At 35.4% G+C, this 23,444-nt stretch overlaps 1 protein-coding gene across 2 annotated transcripts in view; it reads left to right on the forward strand.

Annotated features, from left to right (window-relative positions):
* Nucleotides 1–23,444, forward strand: part of pcgf6 (polycomb group ring finger 6) — a 94,567-nt gene that overhangs the window by 5,433 nt on the left and 65,690 nt on the right. For both annotated transcript variants that reach the window (XM_039734692.1, XM_039734700.1), the window contains exons 2-8: nt 324–423; nt 506–602; nt 1,259–1,314; nt 1,975–2,034; nt 5,669–5,783; nt 13,367–13,394; nt 14,819–14,917. In XM_039734692.1, the coding sequence (XP_039590626.1) occupies nt 324–423; nt 506–602; nt 1,259–1,314; nt 1,975–2,034; nt 5,669–5,783; nt 13,367–13,394; nt 14,819–14,917 (555 nt within the window). The remainder of the gene's footprint in view (nt 1–323; nt 424–505; nt 603–1,258; nt 1,315–1,974; nt 2,035–5,668; nt 5,784–13,366; nt 13,395–14,818; nt 14,918–23,444) is intronic.

Below are 23,444 nucleotides of genomic sequence, written 5' to 3' on the forward strand. Positions count from 1 at the left end.
TTTAAAGTAAAAAAAACTTCCCAAAATTTCAAGGACACATTAGTTAATCCATATTACAGTGCAAGTAAGTAAATGTCGGAAGACATTTTATACTTGATTATGCATGAATAAGTCATAAAGCTAATTAGAGAAGTGTTTTTTCTATTTTACTTCACTTAATTATTTTCATGCTAGTCTACTGCCACATAAAATGGCTTATTTCAAACTTTGTAACTGCTTGGAAATCCTTTAATCTTAAGTCATATTGTTCATTTTAAGAGGACACTTAAGATAATGGATCTGATGCTTAATAACATGCGTTAATGTGTATCTCTGTTTAACAGCGTACCATCTCCATAACTGATGTGTCTCCTTTTATTCGATGTACAATCTGCACTGGCTTCTTCATCGAGGCTACAACCATCACTGAATGTTTGCATACATGTGAGTTGAGCTGTTTTCTTTGAGTAGGGTTATTAGTAGACATACATTTTAATTTTGTTTTAACCTTTGTTTTTTCTTGCAGTTTGCAAAAGTTGTATAGTGAAACACTTCTTCTATAGCAACAGATGTCCAAAATGTAATGTAGTTGTCCATCAAACTCAACCTCTTTACAACATAAGGTAATTTTATATTTTATATGCTATATTAAAATGAAGGCCTGAAATACAGCATAAAGCAAGCCAATCACTTATTTTGGCACTCTAAAGGGATCTCAATTCCAAGATTCAAGTGACTAAGTTGTTTTTTTTTTATTCTAAGTAAAATGTTGGACAAACTAGCTATTTTCTAAATGGCTTAAAAGATTATGGTCATTTACAAAGTTAATTTTTCTAAGTAAATAATTTGAAGAGTATACACAAGTTGTAGTTTTGTCAGATTAAGTACTTAAAATACTGTTGTTTATAAACCACTTACTTTAGAACAGAATTGTGAAAAATAGTTAATTAATGGGGACAGGTTATGGAAAATGCTGGTATTGCAGTACATTTAAGAATGAAGCCAGGAAGCACTTCCTCATGCAAAGAAGTGTAGGAATCTGGAACACACCTTGACAGCCTTAAAAAATATCTGGATTAGATACTGGGGCAGCTTGGCCATTAGCTAAACAAATGAACTTGATTGACTGGTCTTATTTGTGAAATTTCTTGTTATTAGTTATGATATTCAGCATAAGTGATGGAGTGATTTGCAAGCATGTGATGGACTATATGTAGATTATTATTCATTTGGTAAATGTGGTTTTTCTTTTTTTCTCCCTTCCCCCTCTCAATTCTAGACTGGACCGACAGCTACAAGATATAGTATATAAGTTAGTTCCGAATTTAGAAAGAAGTAAGTTCTGAAATAAATATAAAGTCAAAAAGAAACAACTTTAATTTCTTTCATATGTTTATGAAACTATTACATTGTTGTTTACAGTTTTAAAGTACTTAAGAATGTTAGCCTTAACAGACTTGTTGCTGTTTTATTTTCTAAATCTGTAAGTTGTATTGCATTTACATATACTTATTTAGATGATACCTTTATCCAAGGCAACATACAAGATATATGATACAATTGATTACATTTCTTTTGGTTTTCCAATCGGAGCTCAGGCAGGTCAAGTGACGTGCTCATGGTCACACAGTGTCAGTAGCAGGATTTGGTAGTGCTACTAGTTTGTACATCCTTTTGTTCAGAGACTTGTATATGAGTTTTATATTTAAGATTTCCATTTCACATTTGTTTTAATTTATTAGACTTGCATTTATTATACAGAAGTTGGCTTTTAATTAAGGTGATCCAAAGAATGTTTTAATTTCATGTGTTATGTGGGAGCTAATTTCTCTGTATACAGTCAATGTAATGCACCTTTTTCATATTGTAAAACTCTCAAGCACTAAATTGTTAATTTCATTGTTTTATGTTGTTTCCTCATGTCTGAAAGCTGTTAAGTGCACACAATAGCATGTTTTATGAAGAAGTAATGCATTTGAAAAATCTTTGTTTTAGATGAGAAAAAACATATGCATGAATTTTACAAAGAAAGGGGACTTGAAGTACCAAAATTAAGTAAGTGAAGAAGTATTTCTTCAGATCTATATCATCATATGTGTATATATATATTGTGACACTAGGGGCTGCTGTTGCCCTGTGAAACCCCTCAGACAAACGTCCAGACACCAGGTAAAAGTATCAGAAATAATTTTAATTTCTTGTTTCTGATATTATGCCACAGTAGACACCACGATCACCACCATAAACAATAAATCAATGATGATAATAACAGCAATAATGATCCTCCTCTCTTCCTAGCAGCTCCGTCACTCTACCTCCCAACTCCGGCTCAGCTTGCTGGGTTTCCCATAGTCCTTTATATAGTTCATGACCAGGAAGTGCTCCTGTCCTTCAGTCCATGTGATTCACTAGCACTTCCGGGTCAGTTGAAGATTCACATTTTTCCTCAGCCCGGAAGTAATTCTGTTCTTCCTTCCCCATGACTTGGGAGTACTTCCGGGCTATTGGGAAAATAGAAATCCCTATGTCTCCCTGTAGCGCCACCTGATGGCACCCAGCAGAGCTGTGAAGTCGAACTCCATCTCCCACGATGCCCTGCGGGAATCCAGGGAACCTCTATGTTGCAGGGAGGATTCCATCTAGTGGTTTGGATGTGTTGGCCGGGATAAGCTGCTGGCTACCTCTCTCTCTCTCTCTCTCTCTCTCTATCTATCTATCTATCTATCTATCTATCTATCTATCTATCTATCTATCTATCTATCTATCTATCTATCTATCTATCTATCTATCTATCTATCTATCTATCTATCTATCTATCTATCTATCTATCTATCTATCTATCTATCTATCTATCTATCTATCTATCTATCTATCTATCTATAAATTACAGGGCAAGGTGCATTTTTTAATAGTTAAATGACATAGGCTGTCCTAGCATAGAAAAACAGTAAATGTCCCTTTTTTAATATTACAAGAAAAGTTCAGCATCTTCCAGAAATGTTCTGCTCCTTTCTCTTACATTTGGTATTAAGTACACACTTGAATAACATTGAGTTTAGCATTTGGAGCCTTTTAATGTTCATTGTCATTTGCACCTGTGTACACTCAACTCAGTGTTTCCAAATACTGAGAACATAGAAAATCCCTATAAAAATAAAATAATAAAACAGATAAGCATTTAAATAGAAAAAAAAATGTTATAAATGCAAATTTCATGATACAGTGGAACTTCGGTTCACAACCATAATTCGTTCCAAACCTCTGGTCGTAAATCGATTTGGTCGTGAACCAAAGTAATTTCCCCATAGGATTGTATGTAAATACAATTAATCCGTTCCAGACCGTACAAACTGTATGTAAACATATTTTGTTAAAGTTTTTTAAGCACAAATATAGTTAATTACACCATAGAATGCACAGTGTAATAGTAAACTAATGTAAAAACATTGAATAACACTGACACAAACATCCAGGCTCCCTGCTCAGCTGCATACACTGGCTCGCTCACTCTCAGCTGCACGCGCCCCCTCTCTCTTTTCTCTCTCTCTCTCTCTCTCTCTCTCTCTCTCTCTAGCTAGCACGTGAGCCCGCTCTCTCTCTCTCTCTGTAACATTGCAGCAGTTCACGCTATAGCCTTGCAAGCCACTTTTTTAATGAGTTTTAAGCACAGGGGAAAAAAAGGAACATTTGAAAAATCTGTAATTTAATAAACCACCAAAAAAAGTAACATTGCAACAAATCACGCTACGAACCACTAGCTGTAAACACTTTTTTTAATGAGTTTTAAGCACAGGGGAAAAAAAAATAACATTTGAAAAAAGTGAAAAGTAACACTGCAACAATTCACACTGTGAACCGAAAAATGAACATTTGAAAAATCCGTAATACAAAAACCATACACCACCAAGAAAACTAACCTTGCATGAGTCGAGTTCTGGTATGAAGTGAGGAGGAACTGGGTGGAGAGGAGGTTACAGTTTTGAGGGAGAGTCTGGCTCTGTGATGGAGGGATTTTTTCCTTCAGGTGTTTTCTCTCTTGTGATTTATTGGGTTTCTGGTGTTGTTTTTAGCTGTTTAGCTGGTGGGAGCAAAAGCCTCATGCAGTCATTCCAAACACAAAGTCCTTGTGACCCAACCCTTCGTGTTTGCCCTCCACATTACTGGCAGTCTGGCTTTGTTTACATTGTGCTGCTTAAAAGCACGAGGGTTCTCAAATTGGTAAATGAGTAAACTGGTAAACTGTTTTTCCACCTCTTCCAGCACTTGAGGCCTCTGCCTGGTTAACACTGTAACTCCTTTTGCAACATCAGCTGCTTTAATAGATTCTTTCTGCTTTAGAATAGTCGAAATCGTAGGTTTTGACTTCTTGTACTCAGCGGTAAGATCAGTAACACGAACTCCGCGCTCATACTTTTCAGTAATTTCTCTCTTTACTTCGATTTCAATTTTCTGTAAAACTTTCTTCTCACCACTCTTCACTTGCTTAGAAGCCATGGTTAACTGCAAAAGCACACGAAATACCGTAGAGCACAAAGAGATCAGAGGTAAAGCACGCACGTCTGACTGGGAACAATGAACAGGGAGCGGCTCAACACGTGCTTAAATACAGTAATCGGCACGTACGAACCGGAAGGGAAATAGAGCACAAAGAGTTCACAGCAAAAGCATGCACGCACCTACAAGCATGCACATCTGACCAAGAACAATGCAACACGTGCGGAAATCATCAGCGCACACAAACCAAAAGGGAAACTGGCTTGTTCGTATACCAAGTGTGTGGTCGTGAACCGAGGCAAAAGTTTGGCGAACTTTTTGGTTGTAAACCGAGTTGTACGTGTACCGAGACGTTCGTGAACCGAGGTTCCACTGTACTACACTGTTCTGAATGCAAAATAAGAAATGCAAAAGAAGGTTATCTAATTAAATTAGATCAGTTAAAAGTAAGAATGACGTACTGATCATGAAGCTGATTGGGACAAAAACCTATAGCCACCAGGACGAAGCGCCTTATTGGTGGGGGGACAGAGCTGAACTTGGAAACTCTTGACTTAAACAGACTTGTGAGAAATTGTAGATCTAAACAAAGATAAGATATCATTCAAAAGTGTGAAGATTCTCAGAGCAAAGTCTATTGCATCATTTGTATATTGAAATATATGCAATAATTTAGACACTTGAAGTCACAAAGTGGACAAGGGCAGCTGAAACAGAAGATCCATTCATGAATCCAAAAAGTACCAAAATATAACTATGAAGTTCCATTACTAAAATGAGAAGAGCTGCCAGAGATTGCAAAAATGAATGCAACATTTCACAGATGCATTGAATAGCCACTTCAGAGATCTCCTGGATTATATTTTGAAAGACTAAATAACTTTCTTGTTGTAATTTCAGTAGCAATGACTTGGGAAGATTTCAAGTGGATCAAATGTCATTTCCCTTAATACAATGGATCCAAGTGTGAAACTAAAACAACACAGAAGTTGTTGTAAAATAAAAAAAAATTCCCTATGATTACCACCTAGAGGAGTACATTTAAAAATGTGTAGAAAAACAAAATATTGATATTACACACTCATTTTCCGATGTCTAACTGGGAAAAACTGCTCACGGAGGAAGCATGTGTATTTGTTCTTCTTTAAAAGTTAAATGTCAATTGTTGTGATTTCATTTTTGCACTTTGTTGTAGCAACTCCACAGCCTTGTACAGTAAAACCAGGGAAACAGAGAAGAGGCTTGCATGCTCAATCTGTCTTCAGGATTCCACCAGAGCTTGATGTCTCCCTATTGCTGGAGTTTGTTGGGTAAGTTGATCAGATGGTTTGTTAAAGATCCAATAAGAATTTAATTAATCACCAATGCTTCTTTAATTTACAAGAATTACTCTAATTGGACGACATGGTGATGTAGTGGGTTGTGCTGCCACTTCACAGGTGACGCAGTGGTAGTGTTGCTGGATTGCAGTAAGGAGACTGTGGAAGAATATGGGTTCGCTTCCCGGTTCCTCCCTGTGTGGATAGCGCTTTGAGTACTGAGAAAAGCGCTATATAAATGTAATGAATTATTATTATTATCCTTAACATCCTAAGTTTGAATCCTACATCTGTTTGTTTTCCATGGGGTGTTTGCGCATTCTTCCTGTGTGTAAAACACATTGACTGATAATTACATATTCGGTCTGTGTAGGCATGAGAATGTGTGTTTGCATGAGTGAGCCCTGTTTCCTGTCCTGTGCTCACTGCTGCTAACATAAGCTAGATTCCCTGTTTGAATTGAATTAGGCCAGTTTGAGGGTGTTTGTCATGTTATGGATTACAAACAGTGCTGTTAAAATAATCTAGGTCCCCTGTGACCTTACCTTACATTACATTAAACTAGTTTAAAATTATTTGTCAAGCTATGATCACACAATTTTTATTTTTTTTAACAATATCTTAATTTATGTACAGCACAGTGGGTAGTGATTAGCTCTGCTCTCATATGGAAATGTGTTAACTTTAAATCCCATGCCAGTTATGTTAAAGTATTTCCTTCTCCCTCAGTCTGCATTATTTCTATCTGACATCTCAAAAACATACAGATTAGGCTAATTAGAGGTCTCTTATGTGTGGGCAGCCCTACAAAAGACTGGAACGTCAAGAGGTTGTTCCTGCCTTGCACTCAATGCTGGCAGGTTGTTGCTATGTGCCCATCCCTAAGTTGGAATAAGCAAGTTTGACAACTTCATGTTTCACTGGATGTTACACTTAATGTTTTCTTTTTTTTAATACGAATAGTGCCATTTTTTCCATCTACATTAAAGCATGACATTAACATGCACATAAGAACAAATTCTGTTCTATAAGTAAAGAGTATGAAGTTAAGTTGTGGATAGTTGTTGGTTTTGTCAAAACATTTCAGTAAAACAACTATTGAGCAGTGACTAGGAACAGTTGAAAAGAAACCCAGTACTACAAATGTGGTTTAATGATTAGACTTTGGCATTCGCTTCTCATTTAATAAAATCTTTAGAATTGGAATTCGTGAAGTTGTTCCAAATCTCAAGTAGCTAATTAATAAATACCTAATGGAAGAGTGTTTTTGTGTACCTTTCCTTTATCGTTTAGTATAACTATAATTGTTGCAATTGGTTTTCAGCAACACTTATATGTAGGTGTCCTTCATTAGTATGAAATCAGGATTTACCGTAGCCCTTTAGCTTTTTTCTTTTACCCGTCGAACTGATTCCTCATAGTTTATGTTGAGGTTGATGCACCTCATTAGCTACCAGTCCCTTTCCACATTCAGTATAAATTTCTCATTTTAGTTTTTAAGGCTCTTCATGATCTAGATCCCTCTTACTTGTCTTTTTTATTATGTACATAGACTCCATCACATTCACTTCATTCTTCTAACTCCTTGCTTTTAACCATTCCACTGTGCAGACAACACACTATGGGCGATATGGCTTTTAGTGTATCAAGGCCACAGTTATGGTATGCCCTGCCTTTAGAACTCCATGCATGTGCCTCACTTTCTCTTTTTACATGAAAACATAAAACCATAAATACTTTTTAATATTGCTTTATGTTGATCTCGGTAGTTTTTTATACTGTATATAGGACTTTTTGATGTTATGTATATTGTACATTGTCCCTGAGTATCTTGAAAGGCGCTTTTAAATAAACTATGTTATTATTAATTTATTAATGTACAGTTGTATTTTATATAGTTCAAGAGTAAGCAGCTCTAGTGACCCAATAATAATAATATTGTTGTTACTATTTATTATTTGACTGATGTCTTTATCAAAGGCAACTTACAGCATCTGAGATTGATTAAATTTCTTGTGTATTTCTAACTGGGGCACAGGTTTGCTCATGTTCTCAGAGTGTCATACTGCAGGGTTTAGATTCCTATGTCCAAAACCTTACCACTACAACACACTACCTGCCAATAATATTGGCCCTTGTTTAAAAAAATATAGAAAATATATACAGAAAAGCATTTAGTTGCATAATAATTCTGTATCCAGTTAACTGATGGGACTAGAACTGATGCCCATTTTTGAGTTTGCGAAAGCGTTTCTGTCTTCAACCTGCCTAGTTTCTTAAAATTTCTTTATGATAAATACATCCCTGAGTAACATCACATGACCAAACCATAGGGTAGACACTCTGCCTCCAATCTTTGATGCCTCTTTAATGTAATATGCTCATCCAAAAAATCTGAGTCGCCAGAAGTCTTACTATCCATGAATGTAGAAAAAGCATTTGATACAAACAAATGCAATTATCTCTTTACTACACTGCATAAATTCTGTTTGTCCCCAACATATCTGCATGGATTAAGCTGCTTTATGATAATCCAGAAGCCTCAATTTGTATTAATAAAATGAACTTGGACTACTTAAGTTAGAATGCAGTAATTGATAAGGGTGTCTACTCACACAAGAACTTTTCATTTCCATTAGGAACAAGAGGTAAAGTGGATTGTCAGAGAAGGACTTGAACAAAAAATACACAAACTATATGGTATGGCGCTTTATGTATCAGACCCATATCCTCTTTACTATTATTGTTAGTTCAAAAACTATCTGGATTCAAAATTAATTAATTGGATTTAAATTAAAATTTAAATTAACTGTGCTTTTTAGAGTTAATTCTCTAGCACATCGTACCAGATGGATAGCTATTCGTTTATAACATCAGAACACTTTAAATATCTAGAGATAACCATCACAAGTAAATGTAAAGTCCTTTTTAAATACAATTTTGGAATTACTATATAAGAATCAAACAAGGTATTGATTGATGGTCTACCCTCCATCTTATTTTAGCAGAATTATCACTAAACGAACATCCTTCCTAAGCCAGTATATTTATTCCAGAGAATCCCTATATACTTTTATATATTAAAAAAAAAAAAAAGTATTCTTTAAAAATAATTAGACTCACTAATAACATCATTCATCTGGAATTTGAAGGCCACACATCCAAAAGACCTTAAACAGAAGGATTCAAGACACTGGGAAATTGACAGAAATGAACGTATGTACATCATCCTAGTTTTCAATGGGAAAGAAATAAGAAATTCCGTTCTAAATCTTGTTTGTATGTCCATCTCTGAGCTCCAATCAGTATTTACTATCATTAATCCATGTGCCTGCCAATTACTTTAGGTAGCAAAGCTCATATGTATAACTACTTTATGTGAAAATAACATTTTTTTTTTGTGTGTTTTTTTTAGTCTTCTCAAACCTACCAATGTCTAACCTGTAGAAAGCAGCAATGATTAAAAGACTTGGAGATCCTTAAATAGACATATTTGTATGTTATGAACAGTTACACTACAAATCTAACTTTTTAGCTAACATTTTTTTTCCATATATAAATCAGATTTTTTTAAAAAGAAACCTACCAAATTGTTCACACCTCATATTTATATTTATCCAAGAAACAGTATTAGTTAATGTTGATGAAGGCTCAGACAGCATTTCAAAAATATACAAAAATGCTTTTATAAATCTACCCTTTAATAATCCTAGGTAGGGAGTGAGAGGTATGGTCAAAAATTAATATCACAATATAATGAAAAATGATCACAGTTATGGCATATATCACATGGTATATAGTATAATTTAGGTGGATATACTTTTCAGAATTGGTGGATAGTTCTGCTGTGGTGTTTCTTTTCATAAGGACCATTTTAATCAACTGAAATAATTCCAAAATATATGTACTAGGGCTGAGCCAATGGTTGAAGATTGTCCATCATCAATTGGCTGGGCTCATTATCATTGTAAGTAAACATTGATGATTGCATACAAACATTTACATAAATTTCCTCAAAGCGTCAAACTGCAGTCATCACTTACTGTATATATTTTATTAATCTTGCATGCCTTACAACAAAGCTGTCAGGCTTTTATATTTGCAGCATGAACTGCATGGGATTTGTGACTTTAGCTAGTTTAATAATAGTGCATTGTAGCTGAGGTTGAGGTAGCCTGATCAATTTTTCACAACCAAATTTTCAATGGGAAGAATGTGGGTATGTGCTGCTGCAGTGCTTGTAGTGCCCATGGTTTCTTAATTTTTTTATTTTTATTTTTTATTGTGTTTTAGGTAGCTAATTATCTTTTAACACAAGTTGGAATTCTTTTGAGACTGGAATTTTAAAGGTCTCTCTGAAACTGCTCATTTGCATGATGGAATGTCAGCTTATATAGTGAGTGAGTGACTGATCCCCAGGCTAATGCAACTTGTCAGCAGCCCTCCATATATTTTTTCATTCACCATCCATTTTCCTAACCTGCTCATTCTGAGCATAGTCACCGGGCAGCAGTGACCTATCCTACTGGTGTTGTGTTTTTTTATTTATTTATTTATTTATTTTTTTCATAAGCCGTGAGATTCGAACACTGGAGAAAGAAAGTGGTGGTGCTTGTTTGGTATTGTGGGAAGTCCTTGAAGTGGTGCAGTATTCAGTGCTTCATGGGATCACCCCTCCCTTCAATACCATATGCTAATAACATTCATGTGGACCAACCTCCAGGGGAGAGATTTTTGCTCCATCATGTAAAATTAATAATGAATAGGGAGATTCCACTTCAAGCACTGCTTGCAGGCAAATAGGAATGTAATTGTACTGTGTACACAAGATAATAAATCTGAAATGAACTAGTAACACTATATATCAAAGCAGTGCCTTACATTTTTTTAAATCCAGTGCCATTGTAGTTTTACATGCACATCATATATTGCAAACTTACTCATATATTACAAACTTACTTACTGTTTTTTCTATATCACATGCAGAGTCACTTTTTTGTTTAGCAGGTAGCAGATTGAGATCAACTTAGTATATTTGAGTAAATATTAGACAGAGACATATTTGAGTGAGTAAGAGACATATTTGGGTGAGTAAAAATCATTAGTAACTTCTATTTCCCTGTTGGTAGACATTTTTTCAAATCCTTTAAAGCCCTCCATGTTACATGGGTAGAGCAGCTAATTATTAGTAATCCACAAGCATCTCTCCAACCACACCCCAATGATGGAATCGAACATTGTTGATGTTTTGCAGTGATGATATGAGCTTTAAAGAAATCAGACACAGAAATTCTGTACTGTGCAAAATAATATAATGAGAACAACTGAACAAGAAATAAATGTATATTGAACATGCCTTTTAAGATTCAAAATCTAAGAAATACTGTATATAGATTACACAATAAAAAAGAAACAAGGTGACAATAAAAACAGTAAGCATTCAATAAGGTATTCTTCTCAGCTCCTCAGGATTCTCATTGAATAAAAACAAGCAAGCCCAGCTAGACTATTGCCTTTCAAAACGTCTTTGTTGTCATGAAGCAAAATTATGTAAAAGGCAAATCAAAGAAAATATTCATTAACATTGAACACTGCCTCAGCAGAGTCTACCAAAACAAGTTCTACAATACAGGCTACTAAACGAAGCTGTCAAACTTGTCATACTACTGAAATCAAGTAATTTTGAGAGCATATTTTTCCATTTTTAAAATTCTCTTTCTACAGAAATTGATGTTGGTGTAGAATTAAAAAAAAAAAAAAGTTTTTCTAATGGAGAGATATCCTTAAATTTACCAAACAAAATGTCTTCCATTCCATTGCTTTCTATTTTTGAAGGTATATAGCGTTTCAAAATACAAGGATCAAAAGATAAAAAATAATGCTTATTGTTGTAAACATTAAATCACATCACAGATTTATTTTCTGTTGGCAGCACAGAATAATCATCATTTGTCTATTTCCTAATTTTTTGCATTTCTGCATTATTTTTAATAATTCAGTCATTTATGTGATATGCAGACTTGGACATTCTACAGAAAGTATATTGATAGTGCAATAACCACACAAGTTGGAACTGTTCTTTTCAGTGTGCACGATTATGCCCCTTCTCTCAAAGGATGAGTCGCTACATTAACAATGCAAAATACTAATTTTAACAAAAGTAGCCAGAGCTATACTACCATCTGGTTACACTCTGTGACTATTACTGTAGCAGGCATTTTCTGCAATACAAACTAAAAATGCACTAAATTGACATCATTTTAAACAAATATCTTTGTATTTTTTCAGGTAGGCTTGGTGCCACAGTCACTCCTAATCCATTATTAGAGATATTTGTTGTTAAGTGCATGGGGAAAAATCAATTCATGTAGACTTAATTTTCTGAACGGGAAGAATCCCAACCCACCTTCTTCATTATTTAAAATTAAAAAAAAAAAAATCCCTTTTAAGATCTAAAAATTTTTAAAACGTGAACAGAATTCATTAGTATAATTTTAGAATAAGCATGCTGTGCTGGACCTGAACTTAACTCTGTTATTTATTGTTCTATTACATTTAAAATAGTTACATGGGGTTTCTGTTTGTGTCTTCTTTTTTTGTTTTGTCTTGGGTGGGGGTTGAATCTTTTGTTCTTTTTTTCTGTGTATTTTCTCTGATTTTTGTGATGTTAATATTTGTTTAAAGGAGTAGTATGCTGTTTTAATAATCTTCTTTTCAAAATTAAGACAAAAAGTATGTAAAAAAAAATGATTTCACAGATTGAATACCACATCTTGGAAATATGGTTTAGTGAGATATGACTTGCTGACATTATAGCCATAGCCATGTTTGCTTAGCCATTTCAAAACCTAATTTGAAGACATCCTAGTATTTGTGGTTACCATTCAGTGCATCCATTTATTTGTTAAATTGAACTACTAGCACACCTGGCTTAGCTAATCACTACTTTACTAATTTGAGGCAGGTATGTTGTTGGTGAAATTTAAGTAATATTAGGAATGACTGGTGTGAACGTGTGTGTGTGTTTTTTTTTTTGTTTTTTTTACTGTCAATTCTGAAACTTACTGTCACCAGTAGTCGGTGCCTATCTTGGCAGCACATGATACAAGGTGGAAGCCAACCTTGAATGAGCTGCCACCTATTGGAGGGTACACTGATGCACGTGGCCATATTCTTTCATACTGTGCCCGTTTAGTGTTTCCAATTAAACTACCATTCACATTTGTGGGTTGTGGAAGCAATGCTTGTAGAAAACTCTATGCCAACTCCTTTCAGGTAATGCTCATGCTGAACTCTGAACCCAGGACTTGTTTATATATCTGGATGTCTGCCTTAAATGACTATAGGAATGTATTTATTCTATTTTATGCATTTTGCCTGTTTTTCTATCTGGTAAGGACTGCACTCAGAATTGGCAAAGAATGTCTGACTCTAGACCTCCATATCTCTAGCAGTAATTTCAGGAATCTTTTATTTTTTCCCAGTTCTCTGTTTACCTAAATTTGTGTGAGAAAATGAGGATAATGTATACTCCGTTTTAATTCATATTTAACTTTTTATTTGTCTTATTCCAGTGCTGAAGAAGGTATTGACAATTATAAGGTATGCAAATTTTCTCTTCCATAAACTTTGTAAAGCAGCTGTTTACATTAACAGTTTTTCAGAAACATTAATAATTGTTTATTGTAAAGGCATTGTAAAACGTTTGCTCAGCTTTTTGATTATACAGCTGATGTGATATTCTGCATCGGTAAAATATGTTTAGGAATGTGCATAAGAAATCAGCTACAGTATTTGAGTAGTTCAGTTCACTTTGTTCTGATATGGATCTATTTGGAGTGAACAAAAAAATGACACACAGATTTACACGTCTAAAGTAAATGCAATATAGACATACTTTACATTTAGATGTTTAACTGTGTATAGTGTATATAGAAACCAATTAATAAATAATTTTAAGTTTTAGAGTTATTTTGTTTATAGATTATTTATTACTATTTTTAGCAGTAAAATTATATCCTGGCTTCCTGAAATAACACTTCTTCAAGGACTGTGTTTTTTTTGTTTGTTTGTTTGTTCTCTTCATGTTAAGCATAGAATCTGAGCCAGGAATTAAGATCTATATTAGTATTTGGATTTCAGGTCCATATAATCTGGCTTTTTCATAATTTATCGGAGGATGCTCAGGTTTTTTTGTTTCCCCCATTTTTAATATACCTGAGTGTTGTCATCAAGTTGTGTATAAAGCAAATGATTTGAAGTGATTGATAATAAGGTAAGTGAGAAGATGTCATAGTTAGTTTCATTTTTTGTGTTAGGGTTTGAGAGCGAGGGTAAAAGTGATCTGTTCAGTCGCTGGTAAAAACATTCATTCTTTGCAAGTTATATCCTTTATGATTTTTGATCTAATCTGAATCGTCCTTCGATCAAGGAATGACCATGCTATGAAGTACATTATTAGATCATTTTCTATCTGTCTGTTCTTGTCCCTTGCTTTTTCATATGTCGAGAATTTTTAAGTTTCCTCGTTTCGCCTGAAAGAAGCCAAGTTGTCTCTGCCTTTTTCAACGCTAACTCATTTGTCTTTTTCTCCATCCATCTGACTCGTAATATGTATTTTAATCCCGTCATCTGAAAAGCCTTGATTCTGTCTTTATCTGACTGTTTAATACTCAGTCCTTCACATTTTTTACATTGCAACTTGCTAAATCCTTTTTAAGAATGTTGTGATTGCCAGGCTTTCCCTCAATCTGCTTCTAATTTCTTCAGTGCATTCAGCATACGTTCAGTTTAGTTTCAGCTTCTCCTACTTTGCAAAAATTGCATTTAGTTTAGAACTGAAGGTTTTTAACTTTTTTTTCTTTATACCTTATTTGGCAGTTTTTTTTTCTTGTGATGCAAGGTTTACTAATTTGTATACATTTTTTGGCCTAAGTACACTTTTTATGATGAATCAGTTCACTTTGCTGAATTCCTCTGTAAAATGTGATTTCAATAATTATTTATTATTTTTCATTTAATTTTAGCCTTTAGAGAAGAAGTTTGTGCGTGTCTCTGGAGATGCAACAATCAGACATGTTGAATTGTTTATTAGGAGGAAAATGGGAATTGGTCCAGCATGCCAGGTAATCTCATAATTGCATGTCATGGGAGTTTCCTTTAGATTTAACATTGATTAAACATGTGCATTATTTGTTTAAACCAAAACAAACAAAACTATGAGTAAGTAACAAATAACAAAATACTTTATATCTGCATATTTTATGAACACACAAACAACTTTTACTTATTGAATTGAACTTTTAGAAACTGGGGCACAAGTTTTATCAAATAAAGTCAATGGTCCACATAATCATTGTGAAAATAGAACACTCAAAGTTCATCCTGGTCTGAGAAGAATAGTACAAATAAAAGCAAAATTTCTGGCTTGTCTGATTTTATAATCTAATGAAATTAACACCATCTGTACTTATCAAACATAGCTAACACTCATTACACAAAAGAATTATAATGCATTCATCCCATGTTGAGTATCAACTGTGACATTTTTCTTATTCTACACATCATAAATTCTTATTTACAGATTTAGCACAAGTATTTCTTTGAAGTAATTCTGGTGCTGCATTTAATTTTCTTTAGTCTTTACATCTTAGCTAGCAGCATTTAGAATGTAAAGTTGTATATACAAAAGGATTATTGAGAATGGAAAGGACATTCTATCTTGTTTAAGATTTAATATTGTTTTGTTTTTATATGGAAGCTAATGCTTAAGCAGGAAAAAAAACTATAAATACATGTACATATAATGCAAATTATTCTCTTTTTGAAAACATCAGTTAAAAATAATCATCAACCAGCACATCTGAAGTGAAGTCACAGATAAGTGTTTTGTCTCATGCACAGTTTTTAATGAACAGAAACACTGAATTGTAAATTGCAGTTAGACGTTCTTTTGAAAAGCAAGAGAATTTTCATTGTAACATCTCTGGTAAATAAAGGGAAAATATCTATATACTTTAATGTATGCTTAAAGTCATGTCACTTAATAAAATTAATTCTCAAAAGAAAGTAACAAGCAGGGGCCTAAACTAAAAATGGGATTTACATTAGCTATTAAATAAACTGAAAAACATTTGTTGTAATTCTGAGGCACTGTTTGCTTATTTGCTCTGTAAATCATCAGTCAGCTGCTTGTAACACTGCATAGAAATAAAACTGATATAAAGTATTAAGAAAACATTATTTCACCACTTCCATCTCACTGTTTAAATCACTAATAAAACGCATTGATGCCTCGTGTTGTTTAAGATACTATTTGCTTCGCCTCATCGGGTTATAGTAAAGTGTTTTAAAAAGAAACTTTCACCTTAAATTTGCTATTTGATGTATTTGTGACATTTTAATTCAGCTGCAGTGCGATGTAGTTGGTAATTCTGGCCTATTCAAATGGTGGTGTTGGTTACTCTTATTACTTTTTGTGGGTTTGTGCACTAATGGCTTTGACAGCATTGATAGTTCTATATTTTTTTAACATTTTTTTAATTTCATTAGAATCAAACAACAATTCATACAAGCAAGTCAAGTTTAACAAAACTAGGTTCGAAATGAATCAACCCCCACCCATGTGAAAGAGAGCCAGGCCAGCAGAGCAAAACTTTAACAATAGTAACAATGTGTAAATAAATAAATGGATAAAAAATAGAATAAAAAAGAGGGGAGAGAATACGCTTCCTCAATTTAAGTGCTTATTCTAAAATGTTATTGATTAGATCCTGCCAAGTTTTGAAAATGTTTTGTACAGATCCTCTAAGTGAGAATTAGATTTTTTCCAATTTTAGATAATCTATAACATCAGATACCCACTGACTTAAAAGTGGTGAGATAGCATTTGAACATTAGAACACTCTAGACGAGAACAGGCATTTAAGCCCAACAAAGCTCGGCAGTCCTATCCATTTATTTCCAAAAAAACCTCAAGTCGATGCGGGTTCGCTGCATGCTCCCATCTCGCTGTATGCTATCCAAGTCCTTCTGTAATGATACAGTGATCCCTCCTCAGTCACGGGGGTTGCATTCCAGAACCCCCATGAAAGGTGAAAATCTGGGAAGTAAAAACCGTATGTTCATATGGTTATTTTTATATATTTTAAGCCCTTATAAACTCTCCCATACTCTTATAAACATTTCCCACACGGTTAATACAGCATAAACCCTTTGTATTCTCTTATATATAAGGAAAGATTTGTTGAAATTATGTATGTAAACACACTGTTTATATACAGTAAAACCTAAATATTATTTTAAAGACATCGAGCATCTCCGATATCACATATGTTACAGCCATTACGATAGACAGGCCACTAGCAATAAATACATATGATGCAAGAAAAATTGTATACAGTAAAATGTGTGTACAGTGACACTAAATATATGTACATGTACTAAGTACTGTATGTAGAAAATTAATTATGGTTACTCATCAATAATGACACGACGACTTGTACGATAACGATGAGTTTAATTTTACTGCACAACAAAGGAGAGCGTTACAGCTCTTCTAAAGGAGCCTCTTCAAGCGACTGTGTAGCACCGCTGCTGTTGTTCTTCCGGCTGGCTTCAATCCAAATCCCTAAAGCAGATTCCATCCGGACTACCGCCTTATTACGTCCACTTTCAACTCGTTCTGTGCCCTGGTTAAAGGAGACTGCAGCCGTAGATCTTATATTCTTTACCTCCTTTTTAAATAAAAAGAATCGTTGACTCATTGATACCGTAATGGCAACCTACAGCGGTGTATCTCTTCCCTTCCTTCAACATATCCAAAACTTTTACCTTTTAGGCAGTCATTAGCATCTTCTATTGGCTCTTGGGCACAGCCCCTGAAGCAGGAGCAGATTGTTTTGGAGCCATAATGAAGGGCATGACTATGCACAAAGATAAACACAAAAGAGCACAAAAGTTAACTCTTTACACAACGAAACACGTTGATGCCAAATGAGTGAGACAAGACTTCCTGGTTAACACAACGGAATCGAATTTGTCGCTCCATCGCTGAGCCAATCAGGACACATGAACTTAACTCCATGGTCTGATTGGGTAGCTTCTCAGCCATCCGTCAATAGTGTCCCTTGTATGAAATCAGCTGGGCAAACTAACTGAGGAAGCATGCACCAGAAGTTAAGACCCATTGTCCGCAGAAACACGCAAAGCAGTGAAAAATCCGTGTTATATATTTAGATATGCTTGCATATAAAATACGTGATAGAGTGAAGCCGCGAAAGTCAAAGCACAATATAGCGAGGGATTACTGTATAATGAATTTCAAATTATTTGCTAATCCACCTATCTTGGTATCACCTGCAAACATAACCAGCTTGTTACTTATATTCCTATCTAAGTCATTTATATACAGTACAGGCCAAAAGTTTGGACACTCCTCCTCATTCAGTGTGTTTTCTTTATTTTCATGACCATTTATATTGGTAGATTCTCACTGATGGCATCAAAACTATGAATGAACACATGTGGAGTTATGTACTTAACAAAAAAAGGTGAAATAACTAAAAACATGTTTTATATTCTAGTTTCTTCAAAATAGCCACCCTTTGCTCTGATTACTGCTTTGCACACTCTTGGCATTCTCTCGATGAGCTTCAGCTGTCAGGTTGGCTACCTGTTGAAGCTCATCGAAAGAATGCCAACTTTTGGCCTGTACTGTATATTAAAAATAGCAGCGGTTCTAGCACTGACCCCTGTGGAACACCACTCTTAACATAAGCCAGTTCTGATGAGGTTCATCGCACCATCACCCTCGGCTTCCTTTGTCTGAGCCAATTCTGCACCCATCTAAAAACATCACCCTGAAATCCCACTTCTTTTAATTTGATGCACAACCTCTCATGTGGCAACTTATCAAATACTTTCTGAAAATCCAGATAAATAATATCATAAGCTCCACTTTGATCGTATCCTTTTGTTGCTTCCTCATAGAATTCCAGCATGTTAGTAAAACACAACCTCCCCTCTTCTGAGCCTATGCTGACTGTTCAGAATAACACCCATCCTTGCCATGTGTTGTGCAATCTTATCCTTAATAATTCCTTCCATTAATTTTCCTGTGATGTATGTTAAGCTTACTGGCCTATAGTTGCTTGTATCTGCCCTGTCACCCTTTTTCCATAATGGGATAATATTTGCCATTTTCCAGTCCTTCGGAATCTCTCCAGTGCACAGAGACTTCCTAAAAATATGTGTCAAGGGTTTATATATGTACTCACTAGCCTCTTTAAGAACAGAAGGATAAATACAGTCAATTATCAGCACATCTGGAATTTTCCCAGAAAATTGTTGCAATTACAAATGTTTTGGTATACACATGTTTATTTCCGTTATGTGCAATGAAACAACACAAAAAAACAGAGAAAAAAAAGCCAAATCTGACATTTCACACAACTCAAAAACCGGGTTGGACAAAATTATTGACACCCTCAACTTAATATTTGGTTGCATGCAATTTGGAAAAAATAACTGAAATCAAGCACTTTCTATAACCATCAACAAGCTTTGTTACACCTCTCAACTGGAATTTACGACCACTCTTCTTTTGCAAACTGCTCAAGGTCTCTCAGATTTGAAGGATGCCTTCTCCCAACAGCAATTTTGAGATCTCTCCATAAGTCTTGAATCAGATTTAGATCTGTACTCATTGCTGGCCACTTCAAAACTCTCCAGCTCTTTGTCTTCAACCATTTCTGGGTGCTTTTAGAGGTACAGTGCATCCGGAAAGTATTCACAGCACATCACTTTTTCCACATTTTGTTATGTTACAGCCTTATTTCACAATGGATTAAATTCATTTTTTTCCTCAGATTTCTACACACAACACCCCATAATGACAATGTGAAAAAAGTTTACTTGAGGTTTTTGCAAATTTATTCAAAATAAAAAAATTGAGAAAGCACATGTACATAAGTATTCACAGCCTTTGCCATGAAGCTTAAAATTGAGCTCAGGTGCATCCTGTTTCCCCTAATCATCCTTGATGTTTCTGCAGCTTAATTGGACTCCACGTGTGGTAAATTCAGTTGATTGGACATGATTTGGAAAGGCACACACCTGTCCACATAAGGTCCCACAGTTGACAGTTAATGTCAGAGCACAAACCAAGCATGAAGTCAAAGGAATTGTCTATAGACCTCCGTGACAGCAACAACAACAACAACAACATTTATTTATATAGCACATTTTCATACAAACAGTAGCTCAAATTGCTTTACATAATAAAGAATAGAAAAATAAAAGACACAATAAGAAAACAAAATAAATCAACATTAATTAACATCGAATAAGAGTAAGGTTCTTTGGCCAGGGGGGACAGAAAAAACAAAAAAACTCCAGACAGCTGGAGAAAAAATAAAATCTGTAGGGATTCCAGACCATTGTCTAACCAGGATTGTCTTGAGGCACAAATCTGGGGAAGGTTACAGAAAAATTTCTGCTGCTTTGAAGGTCCCAATGAGCACAGCGGCCTCCATCATCCATAAGTGGAAGAAGTTGGAAACCACTAGGACTCTTCCTAAAGCTGGACGGCCATCTAAACTGAGTGATCAGGGGAGAAGGGCCTTAGTCAGGGAGGTGACCAAGAACCCGATGGTCACTCTGTCAAAGCTCCAGAGGTCCTCTGTGGAAAGAGGAGAACCTTCCAGAAGGACAACCATCTCTGCAGCAATCCACCGATCAGGCCTGTGTGGTAGAGTGGCCAGATTGAAGCCACTCCTTAGTAAAAGGCACATGGCAGCCCACCTGGAGTTTGCTAAAAGGCACCTGAAGGACTAATAGACCATGTGAAACAAATTTCTCTGGTCTGATGAGACAAAGATTGAACTCTTTGGTGTGAATGCCAGCTGTCACGTTTGGAGGAAACCAGGCACCGCTTATCACCAGGCCAATACCATCCCTACAGTGAAGCATGGTGGTGGCAGCATCATGCTGTGGGGATGTTTTTTAGCGGCAGAAACTGGGAGACTAGTCAGGATAAAGGGAAAGATGACTGCAGCAATGTACAAAGACATCCTGGATGAAAACCTGCTCCAGAGCGCTATTGATCTCGGACTTGGGCGACGGTTCATCTTTCAGCAGGACAACGACCCCAAGCACAGAGCCAAGATATCAAAGGAGTGGCTTCAAGACAACTCTGTGAATGTCCTAGAATGGCCCAGCCAGAGCCCAGACTTGAATCCGATTGAACATCTCTGGAGAGATTTTAAAATGTCTGTGCACTGACGCTTCCCATCCAACCTGATGGAGCTTGAGAGGTGTTTCAAAGAGAAATGGGCGAAACTGGCCAAAGATAGGTGTGCCAAGCTTGTGGCATCATATTCAAAAAGACTTGAGGCTGTAATTGCTGCCAAAGGTGCATCGACAAAGTATTGAGCAAAGGCTGTGAGTACTTATGTACATGTGATTTCTCAGGTTTTTTTATTTTTAATAAATTTGCAAACGCCTCAACTAAACTTTTTTCACATTATCATTATGGGGTGTTGTGTGTAGAATTCTGAGGAAAAAAATGAATTTAATCCATTTTGGAATGAGGCTGTAACATAACAAAATGTGGAAAAAGTGATGCGCTGTGAATACTTTCCGGGTGCACTGTATAGTTCTTCTGTGGTACTAACCTAATCTAACTTGACATAGATGTAGACCCCCGCAGCTACCCATAGCAGTGTACAACATCCACTCCCTGAATAGTAACTGGGCATAGAGGCTTTCTGGTGTGGTGAGAGTCTAAAAGCAGTTCTCTTGTTTGACTGATGTTGAGTTGCAAACAGTCCTCTTTGCACCTAGAAACAAAGTTCTTCAACTAATCCTTTACACATTGACATTAGTTTTTGACATTTTGATTCTAGATGAAGAAAAATACTCTTGTTATTTTATTTACTTAATCACTTAACTGTTGAAAATTTGTATTTTAACTACCTTATTCTGGTCAGTGGTTAGTTTAGAATCAGGTCCTGATCTATCTTGTAGCATGCAACTTCAGGGAAGCAGCCCTTTACGCGATGCATACCATCATTCCTTTAAATCACCGCCTAGATTTTTTTGCCTGATCTTTTTGATTATATAACATTACTGTACATGTGCCTATAAACAGGTTTTCATAACCCATATAACATGGGATGATTCAGTTCTGTTTGGCCTGATGTTCTTGTTGCAATTTGGTGTAGCTGTTTAAGTGATTTATTGTATTTTTAATAAAATATACCTGCTATGCAGAAAATTCAAGTATAAAGATATGTGTTTGCTATAAATAGAAACATAATAATGGACTAGCTGAATAAGTTGTGCTTCTGCTTCTGCTTGCATTTCCTCTAAGTTTAGAAAAGGTAATTTTATTCTCCTAAGTGCTTAGACATATGCAGTCATTGTTAAGTGGAGCATGATAATGGCTGTCTAGCTGTAAGGACACTTTGTTGGGCTGAGATGCAGAAAGTCTGGTATTGCGTAATTCATTGAATCTAGCATGTAATTGAAGTTTGGAAACAAGATGCAGTTGCCATTGAATTGGAAGGTGCAACTCTGCCTAAAGCAGAGCAGGTTTTTTGCATGCTGTTATCAGCATTGATTTCTTTTTAAATGCCAGCCTTGCCGTTCAGCTTCTTCTAGTTCTGAATTCTTTAGTTAATAGTGCTTTATTTTTTTCTGCATAGGCTTGCAGAATTTACCCATTAGTTCTATTTTTCTTTTTACCATGACAAAAAAAGCATCCAGTTTACCTGGTAACTAGAATAGAGAAAAGGCGACTTGTGAATAAAAAAAAAAAAACAAAATTAAAACGAAGTATGTACTGTATTTATTCTTCCAGTAAAGGGTTACACATTCATTTTTGTTCTATGTTCAAAACCTAAGTTCTCAGGTATGCATTATAGCATATTTATGTATTTATGGCATATCTAATCAATCATCATGAATATTTTTCTCATGGATGGCAGATGCCTGATGAGAATGTGCAGTTACAGTATTTGCCTCCCTTCTGTTTTATTAAAAAAAACTTGTCCAAGGACACAGCTTTACAGAAAGGGTATTAACTGAACACCACTAGTCCTGGTTGACGGAAATCTTTTTTAGTCAACTCCTTTGTTGCAAATGGCAAAGGTCAAGCCAAAGTCATGCATTTGGTGGAACGACCTCCTTCACATATTACTTGTTTAGCTGTGTGTGATTCAAAAGTGTTGTTTGGGTTGCACCATTAGTTTTTTTATCTCCATAGATAATGTCTGTGGTTATGACCTTGGGAGAAATGGAACTTGTTATTCACAATAACTCCACAATAGTCCAGGCTTTTCGAGGTTGGATCAAAGGCAGACAGTATAACAGATGTCATGAATAGAGTTATATCTATGTAATTGTTTGTGGTCTACAGTCTGAAGCTTTATTTGCCTGTGATCCAAGGATACCACCATATCTCTGCAGACCACCTAGGGCTTACAATGGCCACTGATTTGCTCTCTGTTCTTTAGATATTCCATATTATAGGCAAACAAATCACTGAAGTAATTCTGTAGCAGCAGTACAAGTATGCTGAAGGGTCCTTTATCTGACCTTTTCTCGTTACTGCATTTTTGAGGAAAACCAATGCCTAGTTCTATAGAAGGG

This window comes from Polypterus senegalus, chromosome 1, assembly GCF_016835505.1.
Source record: "Polypterus senegalus isolate Bchr_013 chromosome 1, ASM1683550v1, whole genome shotgun sequence".
In the NCBI taxonomy this organism is placed as follows: domain Eukaryota; kingdom Metazoa; phylum Chordata; class Cladistia; order Polypteriformes; family Polypteridae; genus Polypterus; species Polypterus senegalus.